Source organism: Podarcis muralis, chromosome 8, assembly GCF_964188315.1.
Source record: "Podarcis muralis chromosome 8, rPodMur119.hap1.1, whole genome shotgun sequence".
NCBI classification, from domain to species: Eukaryota; Metazoa; Chordata; class Lepidosauria; order Squamata; family Lacertidae; genus Podarcis; species Podarcis muralis.
Genome location: NC_135662.1, coordinates 90,329,291 through 90,346,457, shown reverse-complemented (window position 1 = coordinate 90,346,457; position 17,167 = coordinate 90,329,291). Strand labels below are relative to the sequence as shown.

The window sequence follows — 17,167 nt, the reverse complement described above, 5'->3', positions numbered from 1 at the left end:
ATCATAGAGTTGGAATAGACCACAAGGGCCATCGAGTCCAACCCCCTGCCAAGCAGGAAACACCATCAGAGCACTCCTGACATATGGTTGTCAAGCCTCTGCTTAAAGACCTCCAAAGAAGGAGACTCCACCACACTCCTTGGCAGCAAATCCCACTGTCGAACAGCTCTTACTGTCAGGAAGTTCTTCTTAATGTTTTGGTGGAATCTTCTTTCTTGTAGTTTGGATCCATTGCTCCGTGTCCGCTTCTCTGGAGCAGCAGAAAACAACCTTTCGCCCTCCTCTATATGACATCCTTTTATATATTTGAACTTGGCTATCATATCACCCCTTAACCTCCTCTTCTCCAGGCTAAACATGCCCAGCTCCCTTAGCCGTTCCTCATAAGGCATCGTTTCCAGGCCTTTGACCATTTTGGTTGCCCTCCTCTGGACACGTTCCAGTTTGTCAGTGTCCTTCTTGAACTGTGGTGCCCAGAACTGGACACAGTACTTCAGGTGAGGTCTGACCAGAGCAGAATACAGTGGCACTATTACTTCCCTTGATCTAGATGCTATACTCCTATTGATGCAGCCCAGAATTGCATTGGCTTTTTTAGCTGCCGCGTCACACTGTTGGCTCATGTCAAGTTTGTGGTCAACCAACTTTTATATCCTTTTTCTTTTTAATGCCCACAAGAATAAAGTCCAGCAAACATAAACCGTCATTGTAGGCATTAATATTGTTGTTGTTGTTTAGTCGTTTAGTCGTGTCCAACTCTTCGTGACCCCCTGGACCAGAGCACGCCAGGCACTTCTGTCTTCCACTGCCACTGCCTCCCACAGTTTGGTCAAACTCATGCTGGTAGCTTCGAGAACACTATCCAACCATCTCGTCCTCTGTCGTCCCCTTCTCCTTGTGCCCTCCATCTTTCCCAACATCAGGGTCTTTTCCAGGGAGTCTTCTCTTCTCATGAGGTGGCCAAAGTATTGGAGTCTCAGCTTCAGGATCTGTCCTTCCAGTGAGCACTCAGGGCTGATTTCCTTCAGAATGGATAGGTTTGATCTTCTTGCAGTCCATGGGACTCTCAAAAGTCTCCTCCAGCACCATAATTCAAAAGCATCAATTCTTCGGCGATTAGCCTTCTTTATGGTCCAGCTCTCACTTCCATACATCACTGCTGGGAAAAGCATAGCTTTAACTATACGGAGCTTTGTTGGCAAGGTGATGTCTCTGCTTTTTAAGATGCTGTCTAGGTTTGCCATCGCCTTTCTCCCAAGGAGCAGGCATCTTTTAATTTCGTGGCTGCTGTCACCATCTGCAGTGATCATGGAGCCCAAGAAAGTAAAATCTCTCATTGCCTCCATTTCTTTCCCTTCTATTGGCCAGGAGGTGATGGGACCAGTGGCCATGATCTTCGGTTTTTGATGTTGAGCTTCAAACCATATTTTGCGCTCTCCTCTTTCACCCTCATTAAAAGGTTCTTTAATTCATCCTCACTTTCTGCCATCAAGGTTGTGTCATCTGCATATCTGAGGTTGTTGATATTTCTTCCAGCAATCTTAATTCTGGCTAGGGATTCATCCAGCCCAGCCTTTCGCATGATGAATTCTGCATATAAGTTAAATAAGCAGGGAGACAATATACAGCCTTGTCGTACTCCTTTCCAATTTTGAACAAATCAGTTGTTCCATATCCAGTTCTGACGGTAGCTTCTTGTTTCTCAGAAACTGAGAGATTTCTCAGGAGACAGATGAGGTGATCAGGCACTCCCATTTCTTTAAGAACTTGCCATAGTTTGCTGTGGTCGACACAGTCAAAGGCTTTTGCATAGTCAATGAAGCAGAAGTAGATGTCTTTCTGGAACTCTCTAGCTTTCTCCATAATCCAGCGCATGTTTGCAATTTGGTCTCTGGTTCCTCTGCCCCTTCGAAATCCAGCTTGCACTTCTGCGAGTTCTCAGTCCACATACTGCTTGAGCCTACCTTGTAGAATTTTAAGCATAACCTTGCTAGCGTGTGAAATGAGTGCAATTGTGTGGTAGTTGGAGCATTCTTTGGCACTGCCCTTCTTCGGGATTGGGATGTAGACTGATCTTCTCCAATCCTCTGGCCACTGCTGAGTTTTCCAAACTTGCTGGCATATTGAGTGTAGCACCTTAACAGCATCATCTTTTAAAATTTTAAATAGTTCAGCTGGAATACCATCACTTCCACTGGCCTTGTTATTTGCAGTGCTTTCTAAGGCCCATTTGACTTCACTCTCCAGGATGTCTGGCTCAAGGTCAGCAACCACACTACCTGGGGTGTACGAGACATCCATATCTTTCTGGTATAATTCCTCTGTGTATTCTCGCCACCTCTTCTTGATGTCTTCTGCTTCTGTTAGGTCCTTACCACTTTTGTCCTTTATTATTAGTACTAATAAATATGCTGCCATGCTGAAATTCTATACCCGCATGAAGCTACTCATTAAAAAAGCAATTATTTTTGAAAGATTTGTGGAGCACTTCAGCACCTGCTAATGAACATAGTTACATAGGTGGAGTGTGCTTTCCTGCCAACAGTAAATATAATCCTTTTCTAAGTACGGAAGGAAGTATAGATTAGATGTGTGTAGAGAAAGCTTGACAACATAAGATGGACCACGCCTACAACTTTTTAGTCAAATTATACATACATCCTCACAAATTTTTTATGTCACCCATCTTATCCATATGCACACAAATGCTCACATTAAAAACAACACCCTGAGTTTTGAAAGGGGCCAAAAAGCTTACTCCCTCCACAATCTTTCTTTCTTTATGCTGGTTCACAGCCCCAGAACAATGCTGCTTTAGGACACAGGTCTGCTTTAGGACTTCTTTGCTGCAGGTAATCCATACCAATCAGGGTTCATATAGTTCATATTACGTTTGGTTCCTGACAATGTTGCTATGACCAAATGAAGCTCTCACATTCGGGGAGGGGAAATGGTCCTTGTTGCCAAGGCAACTGCAAGATGCTCCCCATCTTGTTGTGTTCCAGAGCCATTGCCTGCCCATGCTGCACAGCAAGACTTTTGCCCGAATTCCACTCTAGCTACATGCAGTTCTGCATGACTAGATGTAGCAGAATATGAATGGGAATGTGTTGCTGGATGATTATCCCTGACACTGACAGATGAATAACATTATATAGCAACTCATTAACAATCTGTGATTAGGTTGTATGCAATGTCGCCCAATGTCCACTGTTACAAACTCTTTTGTACCCTTTCACAGATATGGAAAATAAAAAAGGAGGGACTATCTCAGGACAGGGAAGGACTCAGGAAAAGCAAAAAACACCTACAGTGGTACCTTGGGTTAAGTACTTAATTCGTTCCGGAGGTCTGTTCTTAACCTGAAACTGTTCTTAACCTGAAGCACCACTTTAGCTAATGGGGCCTCCTGTTGCTGCCGTGCCGCTGGAGCACGATTCCTGTTCTCTCTTTTTTTTAAAAAAATAATTTTTATTAACCGGCCAATCAAATCAAATCAAATCAAATCACATCACATAAATTCCGAATTACAAAGCCGAATTTTAAATTTTGTTGAGGGGACCCATATTTCAAGATCCGAAGGGGGATTCTGATCATCTTCTTGCTACTGCATTAATGTCCAAATCAGTCCAAACAAAGTTCATAATTCTATCCAGTCTTATCTTGCTGTTTCCACATCTCATCTTGTTCGTATATTTTCTCTTTTTTCTTTATGATCTCTTCTGATAATCTCCTTAAGCCGATAAACACCAATAATAATCCTGTGTGAATTTTTCCGTTCGTCCAATCCTCAAATCGGGATGGTTTCCATATATCATCGCATTCATAGATAACATCGCTCTTTCCATCATTAATCACAGAACTGTCGTTCTTAAGTCCCTCTGAGGAGTTTCACCCACAATATAAAAACAGCTCTGTTTCTCTATTTCTCCTCCCAGACTTAAGTCCTCCGACAGAACTTCCCAATATGGCGACGGTATTTTTAACTGCGTCATTCCAAAGCCCTTATGCATTCCACACTCTTCTTAAAACATGCTTTGGTTAGAAAGTTTATCTCCACACAGTCATAAATCCACAGCTTAAGTCCTTCAAACGACATTTCTGACTTGTGAGGGGGCGGGGGATTCTTGTTTGATAACATAGAGGAAAGAAAGGAAAGTCCCCCCCTCCCCCATCAAGTCCCTTTGCCATACCGAGTCTTGGTGTATCTTCATCTGATTAATTCTTGTTCCTCCGACTCGTCTTGTTTATCAGAGATCTCTTCTGTTAGCAGTCTTTACTCCCCCTCCTTCCTTGAAATATGTGCATTCACTTCATCCTAATCGTTTCTTTTGAAGTTCTTGCAGCTAGTGGCGCGGATCAGAGGCAGCGTCCAGGAGCACCGAAATCCACAGGCGGGCATTCTGCCTAGTGCCCCCATCCCCACAAATTCGGGGGTGGTATAGGGCACAACAGGCAAGGGCAGCCCCCCCCCCAATCCTGGGGGGGTAGGGAGGCTATTTACTCCCATCACAGCCTCCAAATTACCTCATGTGGGTCGGAGAGATGTTATTGTCAGCCATCTTCTGATGCGCCCCTAGTGGCCCCTCACGATTTCTGTGTGGTGTAGTGGTTAAGAGCGGTAGTCTTGTAATCTGGGGAACTGGGTTCGCGTCTCCGCTCCTCCACATGCAGCTGCTGGGTGACCTTGGGCCAGTCATACTTCTTTGAAGTCTCTCAGCCCCACTCACCTCACAGAGTGTTTGTTGTGGGGGAGGAAGGGAAAGGAGAATGTTAGCCGCTTTGAGACTCCTTAAAGGGAGTGAAAGGCGGGATATCAAATCCAAACTCTTCTTCTTCTTCTCATCCTGAAGCAAAGTTCTTAACCTGAAGCACTATTTCTGGGTTAGCGGAGTCTGTAACTTGAAGCGTATGCATCCTGAGGTACCACTGTATTTGGGTTTAACACTAATGCTTCTGGGGAAGAATCAAATTTACTATTGCCTATAAATTCTAATGAAAAGCCTACAGTCCAAGATTTGGTTGGTTTCTTCAAAGATCCAATTTCTTGGCTCTTATTGCTTCTCTGTACTCTTTTCTCTTCTATCCTTGAACTTCCCTATTTTTTTTAAATTTCTTCTGAGACTTTATCATCCACAAAGTTACTTCTGTCCCAAGAGCCTGTGTGAAGTTGTATTCCCAGCAACAAATCAGATAACATTCCCTTCCATCACAGAAGTTATAGCACAAACTTTCTGAAAGCCTTGCTCCAGGGCAGTTGTGATGGTCATGGATATTTTGTGCCATACCACCAGTTTAGCCAATTGTGTTAAAAGGTTTGCAAACACAATAAGACAAGAGGGAAACTTTGAAGGGGAAGAGCTATGCCTGGTTTATAAGAGAGCTAGCGTACTTGATAGCAGTGCTGGCTTCAGGTTCCATGCAATCTGCATATTTCTCCATTTGCTGAAGAAGTATGAAATGAGGTTCAGTCCTGGAGATCTCATCCTGCTTCATCTGAGTTATGTTATTGTTTATATGTGCAATGAGACTGGGATGACCTACAAGCACTTGGCAGTTCTCTGTATTATCATTACGCTGCCTTTTGTCAAAACCATTTAATCAATTGCATCATCTTCATTTCAACATACTGGCCTGGACTCAACATTCTCCGAGTACTGGTTCAAGGAGCTGTTGCACTGGAGTAAAGGCAAAAATAATGGTTCTACAATATGAAATCCAGTGCAACGGATGCAGAAGCTTGCTGTGCAACCAGAAGTGTTGGGGCTACATCAATCTGCTATACAACCAGCCAGCAGAACCATGCTGGCTTCCTTCCCTTCCCTGGTGCAACTGGTATACCGCTTAGTAGTATACTGAACTAGTATGCTAGTGCAAGTGACTTTACCTTAGCATGATGCTGAACTCCTCCCATTGGCTGCTTCTTCTGATGCTTTGTACTGACTTGTAACTCCAGTCACACACACACCCTACTGTGTACTCTTTCTGTCCCACCTCTATGGCCCTGCACCCTGGCAGGCACTTTAAATATCTGTCCTCATAAAATGTGGCAATACAGTTTCTTGTTCTGACGAAGTGGAAGGGTATTGAGTAGGAAAGGTAGAAGAGCAAGCAGCGAGGGAGAGACCTGCTTCAGAGGAAGGGTGTCTAAGGTCTTCATCTAATCGTAAAGCACAAAGAATACTCAAAGGAAAGTTAGCTGTATCAGACAGCCCAATTTTTAATAAAACCTTGTTAGATATTACAACTGATTATGCACTAGAGTGAAATACACATATAACTGAGGACACATTTTACCAGTGCATTTTTAAGAATTGGTAAGTCATAATTCTGTCATTTACTTTTTAAATTAAAGTTATATCCCACCTAACCATGACTAGGGTGGGGGGGGGGGGAATTGTACAAGTATTTTTCATGGCTGAAGCCCTCCTTGAAAAGATACAGGAAATATTCAGGAAAGCATTTAGTGCTACCACTACCGAAATATTCTCCCACTATCTATAAAATGCCCACATTCACCGTTTAAAGGCACCAGTGCAATACTTCTGGAATTTAAACTAATTAGAAAGAATGCACTTAGTCTTAATGAAATCATTTTCTTCTTTCATTCCAAAGGATTCTGAATCATATGCCCACACAGCATCAATGCCCTCTCCAAAGCTGTGCTTTGGTCTCCAGTGGGGGAAAGGAAAGCGGCAGGCAATGACCCTGGCGTCTGACGCCAGCTCTTCTCCAAGCTTCTTCTCTAGTTGCAGCATCTGTAAAGGAACAAAACCACACAAAACCCCTTCAGACGGTGGGGAGGACATGGTGTTCAGCACTAGGATATGTACACGAATAACTGGGTATATAAAACATTAGCTTTCTAGTGCTTGACAGAGAACATCCAGGAACTGCCAATTCATTTCGAAGTTAGGCAAGGGAGGACCTACTGTGGAACATGCATGTCAAACAATGTATGGAATTATAAAATCAAGTGAGGACTAAATGTCAGAAGACTTCGGCAGAACCTTAGAATCACCTTGGAAGACTTCAGTGGGCTGGTAGAGGGATGCAAGAATTAAAAGAGGTTTGCTGAGTGTGGAATAAGACACTGGCTGTACAGAAATGTTGATAGCAAATGAGCAGAAGACACAACAGACGTAGCCTGCGATAAGCACTCTGTAGAGGAAGGAAAGCTCTATGCACTTGAATGGCTGTGGGGAGACTTCTGGAGAATTTCACATTTTAGCAGCAGTTTCTACCCCTTTTTAAATTTTTATTATTAAAGATTTTCATTGTTTACAAAAGGACATGCCTTGTCTCCTTTTTCAAGTTGTACAGTCTTTTCTACTGATCAGTTACATTTGTTATGGGACGTTAGTGTTGAGTACAGTATAAGGCCAGGAAGAAGAGGGGGGGAGAGGGGGGGTGACATATTTTTTTTTTTGCAGTGTACGTGTGGGGTTTTGTGTCTATTCGCTGGTTACGTTTCCTTAGTAGTGAGAGGCTGAGGGCCCAAGGAGTGGTTGGCTGTCTGTGGTTGCCTGTGATGGGATTAGTTTGCCTTTGTGAGGAGAGGAGAACTTGTTGGGTCAAGGAAGCCAGATTGATATGTATGCTGTCGGCAGGTTCTTGTCATTGTCTTGTTGGGCTGTGTATGTGATAAAGGGGAGCCATACTGGAGTGAAGACGTCCTCTTTTATTTGTCCCCGTGTCAGTTTCAGTTTATTGGTTAGCTTTTCTAATAAGCTGTTTCTACCCCCCCCCAAACATAAAACAAGGATTCTGTCCTACCTATTCATTAAAAAGGTTCTAATTGATTTCTATATACCAACATTCTAGATAATTTTATGATTCAATAACAGAAACTTACCATTTGAGGTACTCCAAATATAACAACATTTGTGTACTGGGAAAAACTGACCTATTAAAAAAAGGTAGTCATAAATATTCATCCTCTAAAAATTCTGTCTGTCTGTCTACTTAGTACAGACCACATGTGTGTAACATGATGAAAAAGTACATCTAGTTCTTTCTTTTACACTCTAAGAATCAGAAAATCTGCATTTAAGTTAAATGAAACATTTTGCTCCAGCTGCCTAATGGCAGCAATGCACTGCAGTGGAGATCCCTGCTCCGCTTCTACATATGGACGACAGAAGGGAACTGGTGGTGAGATTTGCTGCTTTGACTTGCCTGCCACTAAAAAACACCTATCTGAATTTCTGTTGCATAAGCAAATGAGAGTCTCATTTTCTAAACTTATCTTCTAAACAATTCATTTTGTGTGTTCTTCCTAGGCTCTACTTCAATCGTAAGAAGCCTAGATTGGTCTCTAAGCTCGGATACTGGTCGTATTACACTCAAGAACAAACTTTCTAGGTTAAGGTTTCTTAAGAAGAGAGATATTACTAATATTTAACAAGGAATAAATAATTTGGTAGGCTGGTCCAATATTAAAGATTCCTGTTCCAGTCTTTTTATGTTTCTCTTTCATTATATTTTCATGAATTTCAAACATAATTATATTATATGAGAGGAACTGCTTAGTCTACTACCCTCTGAAAAGCTCCTGTTTCTTTTAAAGTCACAGCCATCTAACAACTAACTCTCATGAGAACATATCAGATTAACAGTGAAAAGATAACCTGCTTATTCACTAACTCTGATGGAACTTGTATTCCAAAACAACTTGTGGGTTCTGGGTCGGGGATGGCCAATTAATTTAAATACAGCAATGAAAAGAGTCAGATCAAAACCAGGAGATAAAGAATTCAAACAACTGGGAGCAGCAAGGAAGAAATGGTGAGGTTCAGTAGTGGAAATTAATTTAATTCCTTTGAAATGTTTGTTAGCTGTTTTCCCCAAAAGCTCAAAGTGGCCTACAATAAATAAAATAGCAAGACAACACCATGAAATCCCAGTGTTACAAAAACAAAAGATAACAGCATTCAACAACTTCCAGTTCCCACAGCTCAGATCATAACTTTTAGGCAGAGAAACTGAACTTTTTGCCATTTGGGCTTCTAAAGGACAAAGAAACAAGATTACAGAATACAAGGAGAAGGAGCCAATGCAAGAACAGAAAAAAGGAGTCCTGTGACCATTAAAGATGAGCAAAATAGATTAGGCAAGTTGAAGAATTCAAGACAGAGGAAAGAGAGAAGACACCAAGCAAAGAGTGTTGAAAGAGTTATAGGAGAGAGAGAGAGGTTTAGTTGCGTTAAAGGAGAGTAAAGGATGTCTTTTATAGACATTACAAAAGGGAAAGCAACATGACTTCGCACTGAATGAATGTGGGCTTGTACATAGATAAAGCCAGAGAGAAACCCAGTCTTCTATGTGTCCTATCTAAAGAGCAGTACGGTGCAACCACCCCACCCTGCAAATTCAGATTGTGACAGGTGTTGGGAAGTGGCAGACCTAAAGACCCACCTGCTCTTATGACCTCTAGTCAGGGCCGGCCCAAGACATTTTGGTGCCTGAGGCAAACCACAAAAGAGTGCCCCCTTCACCATCAGGGAAGAAGGGGTGAGTGAAGACCTACATCAGGAACAAGGAGGGGAGAATCAAATTTACCTGATTGATGGTTGAGTGGGAATCAAAGGCTGTCACAGGGGGAAAGGGCCCCACTCTGAATCACGCTGTGCAGGTGCAGAGTTGAGAAGACCCTAGAAGGCAGCCCCCGCCATTTCCTCCCTAGGCGTAGCAGGAGATCCGCAGCCTATTTGCCAAAAGGCCGCTGTGGAGGTGGCACTGAGGAGGGGGCAGATTTGGCATCCAAGGAGGAGGATGCAGCAGGTGATGCCTCCCTTGGAGACCAGATCTGCTGCTCCTGAGGATCTTGCCGCCCAAGATGGTCGCCTCACCTTGCCTAATGGGTGGGCTACCCGGCCTCTAGTTTGGCCCAAAGACAGACACAAACAAAAAGGTTGAAGAAAGGGGGAAAGGAGAATTGCCATTTTGCCTCTGGTTTTAATTTAATATAATATAATATAATATAATATAATATAATATAATATAATATAATAATATAATATAATATAATATAATATGTGTGCTCCAATTCTTATTTCCCATTGGAATTTCAATATTAGTATGCAGCATTTTTAAAAAAATGTTAAAAGCCATATTCAGTATTGCAACTGACCATTTTACTAGCATCGCTGATCAGCTGTAAATGTTCTCGTACCTTCCATAAGTCTGAAATGTAAAATTTGGTATCCTGATGAACTCCTTCTCTCCAGGCACAGTACCTGGAATACCACACGAGCCAAGGATTTAATTCATAACCAACAGCTTTGAATCCAACTTTTGCAGCTGCTATTACCTGCAAAGATAAATCAGTCTTTGTTCAGTAAAATAAACAGATTCCTTGGGACACCGAATATTAGAACTTGGTACTCTGTGAAAATACAGAAAATAATTTAAATAAGGCAAACATACATCAAGATCTTAGGCATGTATAGCATTGTATACAGAGTTCAATGGGATTTAATTTTTATTGCATGTACAGGTGAAACTCGAAAAATTAGAATATCGTGGAAAAGTTCATTTATTTCAGTAATTCAACTTAAAAGGTGAAACTAATATATGAGATAGACTCATGACATGCAAAGCGAGATATGTCAAGCCTTTATTTGTTATAATTGTGATGATTATGGCGTAAAGTCACAGAAACTCTGCCTCCCTCTCATTTTCCCTCTTGTCCTTTTGTCCTAGGACGTGGCGTCCCAACTGCCAGAGCAGCAGGGAGTGTGCAAAATGCCTGGGATGGTGGACAGGGCAGGAAAAGTCAGAGGTGCTTCAACACCTGACTTAGCAGATTTTAAAGTGCCCATGTGTGTGTGGCAGGGGACACTGGACTGCAGCTGGCAGCTCTACTGATGTGCTTTATAGTTCAAATGCAATGCACATGATTGGCAAGTCAACTGGAAACATCTCCAATTAAAGGATTTAGGTAGCAGGACTGGGAAAGAAACCTCTGCCTGGGAGCTGCTGCCAGTGAGACCAAACAAGACAGGACTGCATGCGCCAATGGATCCGTCAAAGCAGCTTCATGTGTTCCTACGCCTCGCCCAGTCCTAGCCCTGTATGAAAGCTACATACACTTTGAGCACAGTGCCACAAAGGTCGACATGCACTAGCATGGCTCCAACAAGAACAAAACCTGACTTTGACTCACAATGCGCCCATCACCACTACCGATATCAACCAGGGGTCCATTTCTGCCCTTTAGCATCTTCAGGACATTTTCAACCTGCTTTGAAGTTGCAGGGACATATGGCAGGCAATGCCTCCTCAGCGCAGGGGCAATAAATGGCGTGGCAACAGAGTACAGGGCCACTAATGTCCCACCAATAACGCCGGTGACCAGTAAGCCCCAGTTCCTTTGTTTAGGGCCCTCATCAGAGGTCATCAACGGCATCATGTCTTGTGCTGTGTTGCCTTCAGAAAGTTTTTCCGGCCAACCAAAAATACCTAGAAAAGGGAAAGCATTTATTATACAAGAGAATGTCTATTAAGCTTATAAGCTTACACCCCAATTTCAACAGGAGATATTGTATGAGAAAGAGCCCTGCTGGATCAGGCTGTCCAATCTTACATCTTGTTTCCAGCACAGCCAATTCAGATATATTTGAGAAGGCATAATGGCAACAGCCCCCCTCCTGCTGTTTGTCCCTCACTAACGGGCATTCTCCTCCATGGGGTCACAAAGAGTCAGACATGACTAATCAACTAAACAACAACAAACTGGCATTCAAAGGTATCCAGACTCTGAACAAGGAGGGTCCATTAAGGATTAGATAAATTTACCATTCACAAATTTATCTAATTCCCTTTTAAAGCTGTCTGAGCGATGGGCCGCCACATCTTGTAGCAGCAAATTTCATTAGTTAATTATACATGAAGTTCGTGTTTAAATCTCTCGCATTCACAGCAGCAGGATTTAAAAATTCCTGGCTTTGGGAATATCATGCCTCTGCTTTCTAATTTAAAACATCAATTTCCTTTCTGGACTGTGCCTCTTGTCAACACTGCCTCAAATTGTATTAACAAAAATGAATTATGAGAGAAACTGAATTATGCCTCAGTTCGGTTCTCATTTAAACAGTACAAAATATACATACACAATCTAGTATTAATACATACTACCCAGTCTTGCAGGATCTGAATAATGAAGGATGATCTCTCATCAGAAATATTTCCTTTGGCATTTCTACTGTAACGTTCATTGGTGTTCTAACACTTGAAATGTTAATGTTCCTTCGTAAATTGGATTCTATTTGCAATGGGGGGAAAATCTGGAAAACACCATATGATATATAAGCTCACTATGCAAATAAACTCCTTTTGAATGCATTATCAGAATCACTGAGAATTCAGAAACACTCAGCCTGATCCTAAGCTTGTTTATTCAGAAGCAAGTCCAACTGATCTGAGTGGGACTTACATGTGAGAAGCATGCATAGGATTAGGCTGCTCATTTCACTGCAAGTTCTGCAACAAAATGAGCAGTCTAACACTGTGCAGGCCTACTCATCTGTAAGCCCCACATGCTGCAGAATATGCCACAAGCCACAGTCTTTAGACCAGAGACATTTATTGAAGGCCATCTGCTCTACCCTATGGAGAGTTAGGCCTGCTGATTCCAACAGCCCTTGTTATCCCCCATTTTGCATAGGATTGGGCTGTAAATATTCATGATGTGCACTGTATGGCATGTGAAAGAACCTTTATAGTAACAAAACAGGGGGGAAACAATGGCCACAAACAGCTATGCAGCAAGATAATAGAATGTAATAAAGTGGTACCTCAGGTTACATACGCTTCAGGTTACATACGCTTCAGGTTACAGACTCCACTAACCCAGAAATAGTGCTTCAGGTTAAGAACTTTGCTTCAGGATGAGAACAGAAATCGTGCTCCGGCAGCTCAGCGGCAACAGGAGGCCCCATTAGCTAAAGTGGTGCTTCAGGTTAAGAACAGTTTCAGGTTAAGTACGGACCTCCGGAACGAATTAAATACTTAACCCGAGGTACCACTGTATTGGAAGTCAAAAACATCTAAGCCTGGCCTGGAGTGCCTTTTATCAGCTTTTGCTGATTTGCCAACTGCAATCCTATCTACATGGAGATAGTTTATCTGCTTTGGTTATCCACATTCTGGTAATCTACCCTTTGGACAAATTCAGTGCAGCATTTGTGGTTCTGCCTTTGAAAACAGGCCACAAACTTCAGCTTGTCCAGAATAAGGTTGTAATACTGTTAACTGGGGCTGGCCCATCTAACCATATTAGCTGAAGGTAAAGGACCTCTGGGCAGTTAAGTCTGGTCAAAGGTGACTATGGGATTGCAGTGCTCATCTCGCTTTCAGGCCGAGGGAGCTGGCGTTTGTCCACAAACAGATTTCTGGGTCATGTGGCCAGCAGGACTAAACTGCTTCTGGCGCAACAGGACACTGTGATGGAAGCCAGAGTGCACAGAAACGCCATTTACCTTCCTGCCACCTATTTATCTAGTTGCACTGGCATGCTTTCAAACTGCTAGGTTGGCAGGAGCTGGGACAGAGCAACGGGAGCTCAGACTCGGCAGTTTAGACGACAGTGCCACCCGCGTCCTCATCATACAGTGGTGCCCTGCAAGACGAATGCCTCGCAAGACGAAAAACTCGCTAGACGAAAGGGTTTTCCGTTTTTTGAGTCGTTTCGCAAGATGAATTTCCCTATGGGCTTGCTTCGCAAGACGAAACGTCTTGCGAGTTTGTTTCCTTTTTCTTAAAGCCGCTAAGCCGTTAATAGCCGCTAAGCCGTTAATAGCCGCTAATAGCCGCGCGTCACAAGACGAAAAAACCGCAAGATGAAGAGACTCACGGAACGGATTAATTTCGTCTTGCGAGGCACCACTGTATTATGATAGTGCTGTCATCTGGACTGGCTTCCAGTCTGTTTCCAGACCCAGTTCCAGATGCTGATGCTGACTTATACAACGGGAGATTGGTGGTGAAGGAATAAACAAAGATGACTGAGGGTAATTATCTTTGTAAACTCCCCCAACCCTGGGGGGAGTTTCACTCGCAGATCATCTCGGTACCTGGCTTTCGCTCTGACATGGAATGCGGGAGGCAGGGAGGCGCTGAATGAAAAAGCACTTCACCTGTTGGTAATCCTCCAACAGCGCCATTAAGAAGGAGCAGTTCTTCTGTTCATTAAGAATTTAATTAGGATTAATGCACAGATGTGTGCTGGTAATGATGGGGCAAGATTAAGGATTGCTGAATTGAAATACAGTGGTACCTCTGGTTGCGAACGGGATCTGTTCCGGAGGCCAGTTCGCAACGTGAAAAGAGTGCAACCCACAGTGGCGCGTCTGCGCACATGCGGGTTGCAATTCGCCGCTTCTGTGCATGACATCATTTTGCGCTTCTGCGCATGCGGCGAAACCTGGAAGTAACCCTTTCCGGTACTTCCAGGTCGCCGCAGGATGTAACCTGAAAGAACGTAACATGAAGCGGACGTAACATGAGGTATGACTGTAGCTACAAGGTCGTACAGATTTAAATTCGAATGATGACTTCATTCGATCTAAAAAATAGTATGTGTTGCAGAGGGGAGCCAATGGCTTCGTTATAAATACTTTGTTACATAAAAGACTCAGCAACGCCCCCAAGAAAGCCCCCCCAATTCTTTTTTCATATAGCAAGTGAAGATGAAGGGAGATGGGAGTATAGATATGGATTACAATGACAAATTGTACTGTGTGAGGGAAACATAATAGCATGGAATAATTTTAAAAAGACTGGGAATCTACTGAGTTAATTCTTATTTTCCCCCATGAATCATAGAATCATAGAGTTGGAATAGACCACAAGGGCCATCGAGTCCAACCCCCTGCCAAGCAGGAAACACCATCAGAGCACTCCTGACATATGGTTGTCAAGCCTCTGCTTAAAGACCTCCAAAGAAGGAGACTCCACCACACTCCTTGGCAGCAAATTCCACTGTCGAACAGCTCTTACTGTCAGGAAGTAAGAGGGGAGGACGGATTGGACTTTGAGGACTTGCCAAGGCTTTCGCGGGGCACCAGATCACTCTTCTACGAGTAATTTTAGCTAATTTCTTCAGTTGGACAGAGAGGGGAGAGTTTGGAGGCTTGCCAGGGCTTTGGCAGGGCTCCAGGGAAATCCCCCCCTCCTGAGACTGAAAGTAAAGGCGATGGAATTTTACAGCTGCAATCAAAGGGCCTAGAGAACAAAAGAGGAGAGATCTCTTTAGAGTGACACCGAGTCAACAGTGCCGTAAGGCACGAAGGAGACCAGGAACAACCAAGATGGGCATTATATTTACAAAGACATAAAAGAACAATTGATTAAGATTAATACCTGACACAGGAAGAAGAAAGGATAACTTCACTAGTGAACTTATATATTACTAAATGTGTTAATACAAATTGAAGTTAAATCATTGTAACTGAGGTATAAGGGATTTTATCAAGATTGGATAGTAATTGGATTGAGTAATAGTTTGGAAGCAGAATTAAAGGGAATTAGTAGACCTTGAAGTACAGCATGCAGGGGGCCACTTAAATTTTATAAATGGTTATGTTATTGATTTGTTTTTGAATTGGCATTGTAATTTGGTATTGATATACAGTGGAACCTCTACTTACGGTCATAATCCATTCCGGAGGTCCTTTCGCTGGTTGAAACGGGACGCTAGAAGAGGCTTCTTGTGCATGTGCGCATTCAAAGGCAGCCACTTCCGTGCATGTGCGAATCACAGCAAACCTGGTGTTTACTTCCGGGTTTGCTGTGGATGCAACTTGGAATGTCCGCAAGAGGCTTATGTAAGTCGAGGCTCCACTGTAATAAGGCCTATACTGGATTTCTGCAATTGAAAATTAATAAAACTTATTTCCAAGTAGTTGTCCATGCAGGTGTCTGCTAATGGAAGGGGCAGCAATTTTTGCAAATTCTTTCTCCCCCTGTCACCTCCCTGCACTCCAAATATCTGTTCTGGACAGTTGGTGGAACCCTCCAAAATATGTTTTAAGATGGATGCAAGGGGGAACTGGCATAAACTGCTTGCCCTCCCGCTCCATTAGCAGACAACTCCGATAAAAAACCCCTTGCCTGCCAGAGTACCAATTGGATAAAGCCCTTTACTTCAAAATCTAAACCCTGTGTTCGCTTGTGTTTGTTTTTTTTTATTCCGATTTTATTTTCCTCTTTATACTTAGTTTATAGTTGTAGTATATTGCACTGGAAATCAACTCATTCTTGCAGCTTGTTACGAGACAGCATGTAAATACAGTATTAATAAACGCGTCGGCCGTTGTTGTTGTTGTTGTCGGACCCGGGGCTTCATCTAGGTCAAACCACAGTTTCGAAGAAAGAGGGAGAAGGGCGGCGGGGAAAGTGAAAAGAGGGAGGCAAAGAGCGGCCCGGAGGAGGGAAAAGGAAGGCGCCGGCATTCCGAAACAGAGCTCCCCAGCAAGGCTCGAGGCCGAGGGCAGGGAGGGAGGAACGCCAAGCGCGCCAACTCCGGGCAGAAGCCTCAGGGAGGCCGCCACTCCGGGCAGGCGGCACCATTGTGCCCCCGAAGGGGGGGGGACAGGGCGTCCCCCGGAGTGAAGGGATTCCTTGCCTGCACCCACTGCAAAGCCAAAGGATACCGTCGAGTTCAGAAGACCCTCCGCCACCTGGCTGCTCCTCGAAGCGAGGCCGCAGGGGGGAAAGGGCAGCCTCCGCTTCCGAATTCAGGATTTCCCTCCCCCGCCCCGCCTAGGCTGGTTGGCGCATAGAGATAGGAAAACGGCAGAGGGGCACAACAAAAGCTTTCAGGCTCCCAAAGCCCTGGAGATGGGAGGGGGAGCTGCCCGCAGAGAACATGGAGAAATCCAGGGCTTTAGTTGAGCTGAGACTGGCGCCCTCTCCCGGAGAGATGGCGGCGGCGGCAGCAGAGGCAGGAGTCCATCATCTCAGAGGATGGAAGAGGTGCTGACAGGGGCTTGTTTTTGTTGGGACTTATTTGTATTGGATGCGGGACTGTTATAAGAGCTGCAATCTTCGTGGCGCATGTTGGTTCGCTTCCTTGTAAACCGCCTCGCGTATACCAACGCAGGAAGGCGGTATACAAAAGAAACGACGTAGATGGGTTAAACACGTAGCGTAGAGAGGCTTTCGC

General features: G+C 43.7%; 1 protein-coding gene across 10 annotated transcripts; it reads right to left on the bottom strand.

Moving 5' to 3' along the window:
* Nucleotides 1-6,190: 6,190 nt before the first annotated feature.
* Nucleotides 6,191-16,800, bottom strand: ATPSCKMT (ATP synthase c subunit lysine N-methyltransferase). 10 transcript variants are annotated; one of them, XM_077933571.1, is made up of 7 exons: nucleotides 16,628-16,790; nucleotides 15,651-15,868; nucleotides 12,136-12,287; nucleotides 11,168-11,463; nucleotides 10,133-10,312; nucleotides 7,856-7,906; nucleotides 6,191-6,758 (listed from the first exon to the last, which is right to left on the bottom strand). In XM_077933571.1, the coding sequence occupies exons 4-7, from the start codon at nucleotides 11,411-11,413 to the stop codon at nucleotides 6,558-6,560; spliced, it is 678 nt and encodes a 225-aa protein (XP_077789697.1). In that variant the 5' UTR covers nucleotides 11,414-11,463; nucleotides 12,136-12,287; nucleotides 15,651-15,868; nucleotides 16,628-16,790; the 3' UTR covers nucleotides 6,191-6,557. The 10 variants fall into 10 exon arrangements, with proteins under 10 accessions (XP_077789697.1, XP_077789698.1, XP_077789694.1 ...); XM_077933572.1 differs by having other exon boundaries at nucleotides 12,139-12,287; XM_077933568.1 differs by lacking the exon at nucleotides 12,136-12,287 and having other exon boundaries at nucleotides 16,628-16,800.
* Between the last annotated feature and the right edge of the window lie 367 nt (nucleotides 16,801-17,167).

Bases quoted from the DNA above. Each gene is read 5' to 3' on its own strand.
- ATPSCKMT (XM_077933568.1), bottom strand. The intron at 7,907-10,132 runs GTCAGTTGCAAT...TTTTTTTAATAG, and splicing joins TCAGCGATGCTAGTAAAATG to GTCAGTTTTTCCCAGTACAC. The intron at 6,759-7,855 runs GTAAGTTTCTGT...GTTCCTTTACAG, and splicing joins TATTTGGAGTACCTCAAATG to ATGCTGCAACTAGAGAAGAA.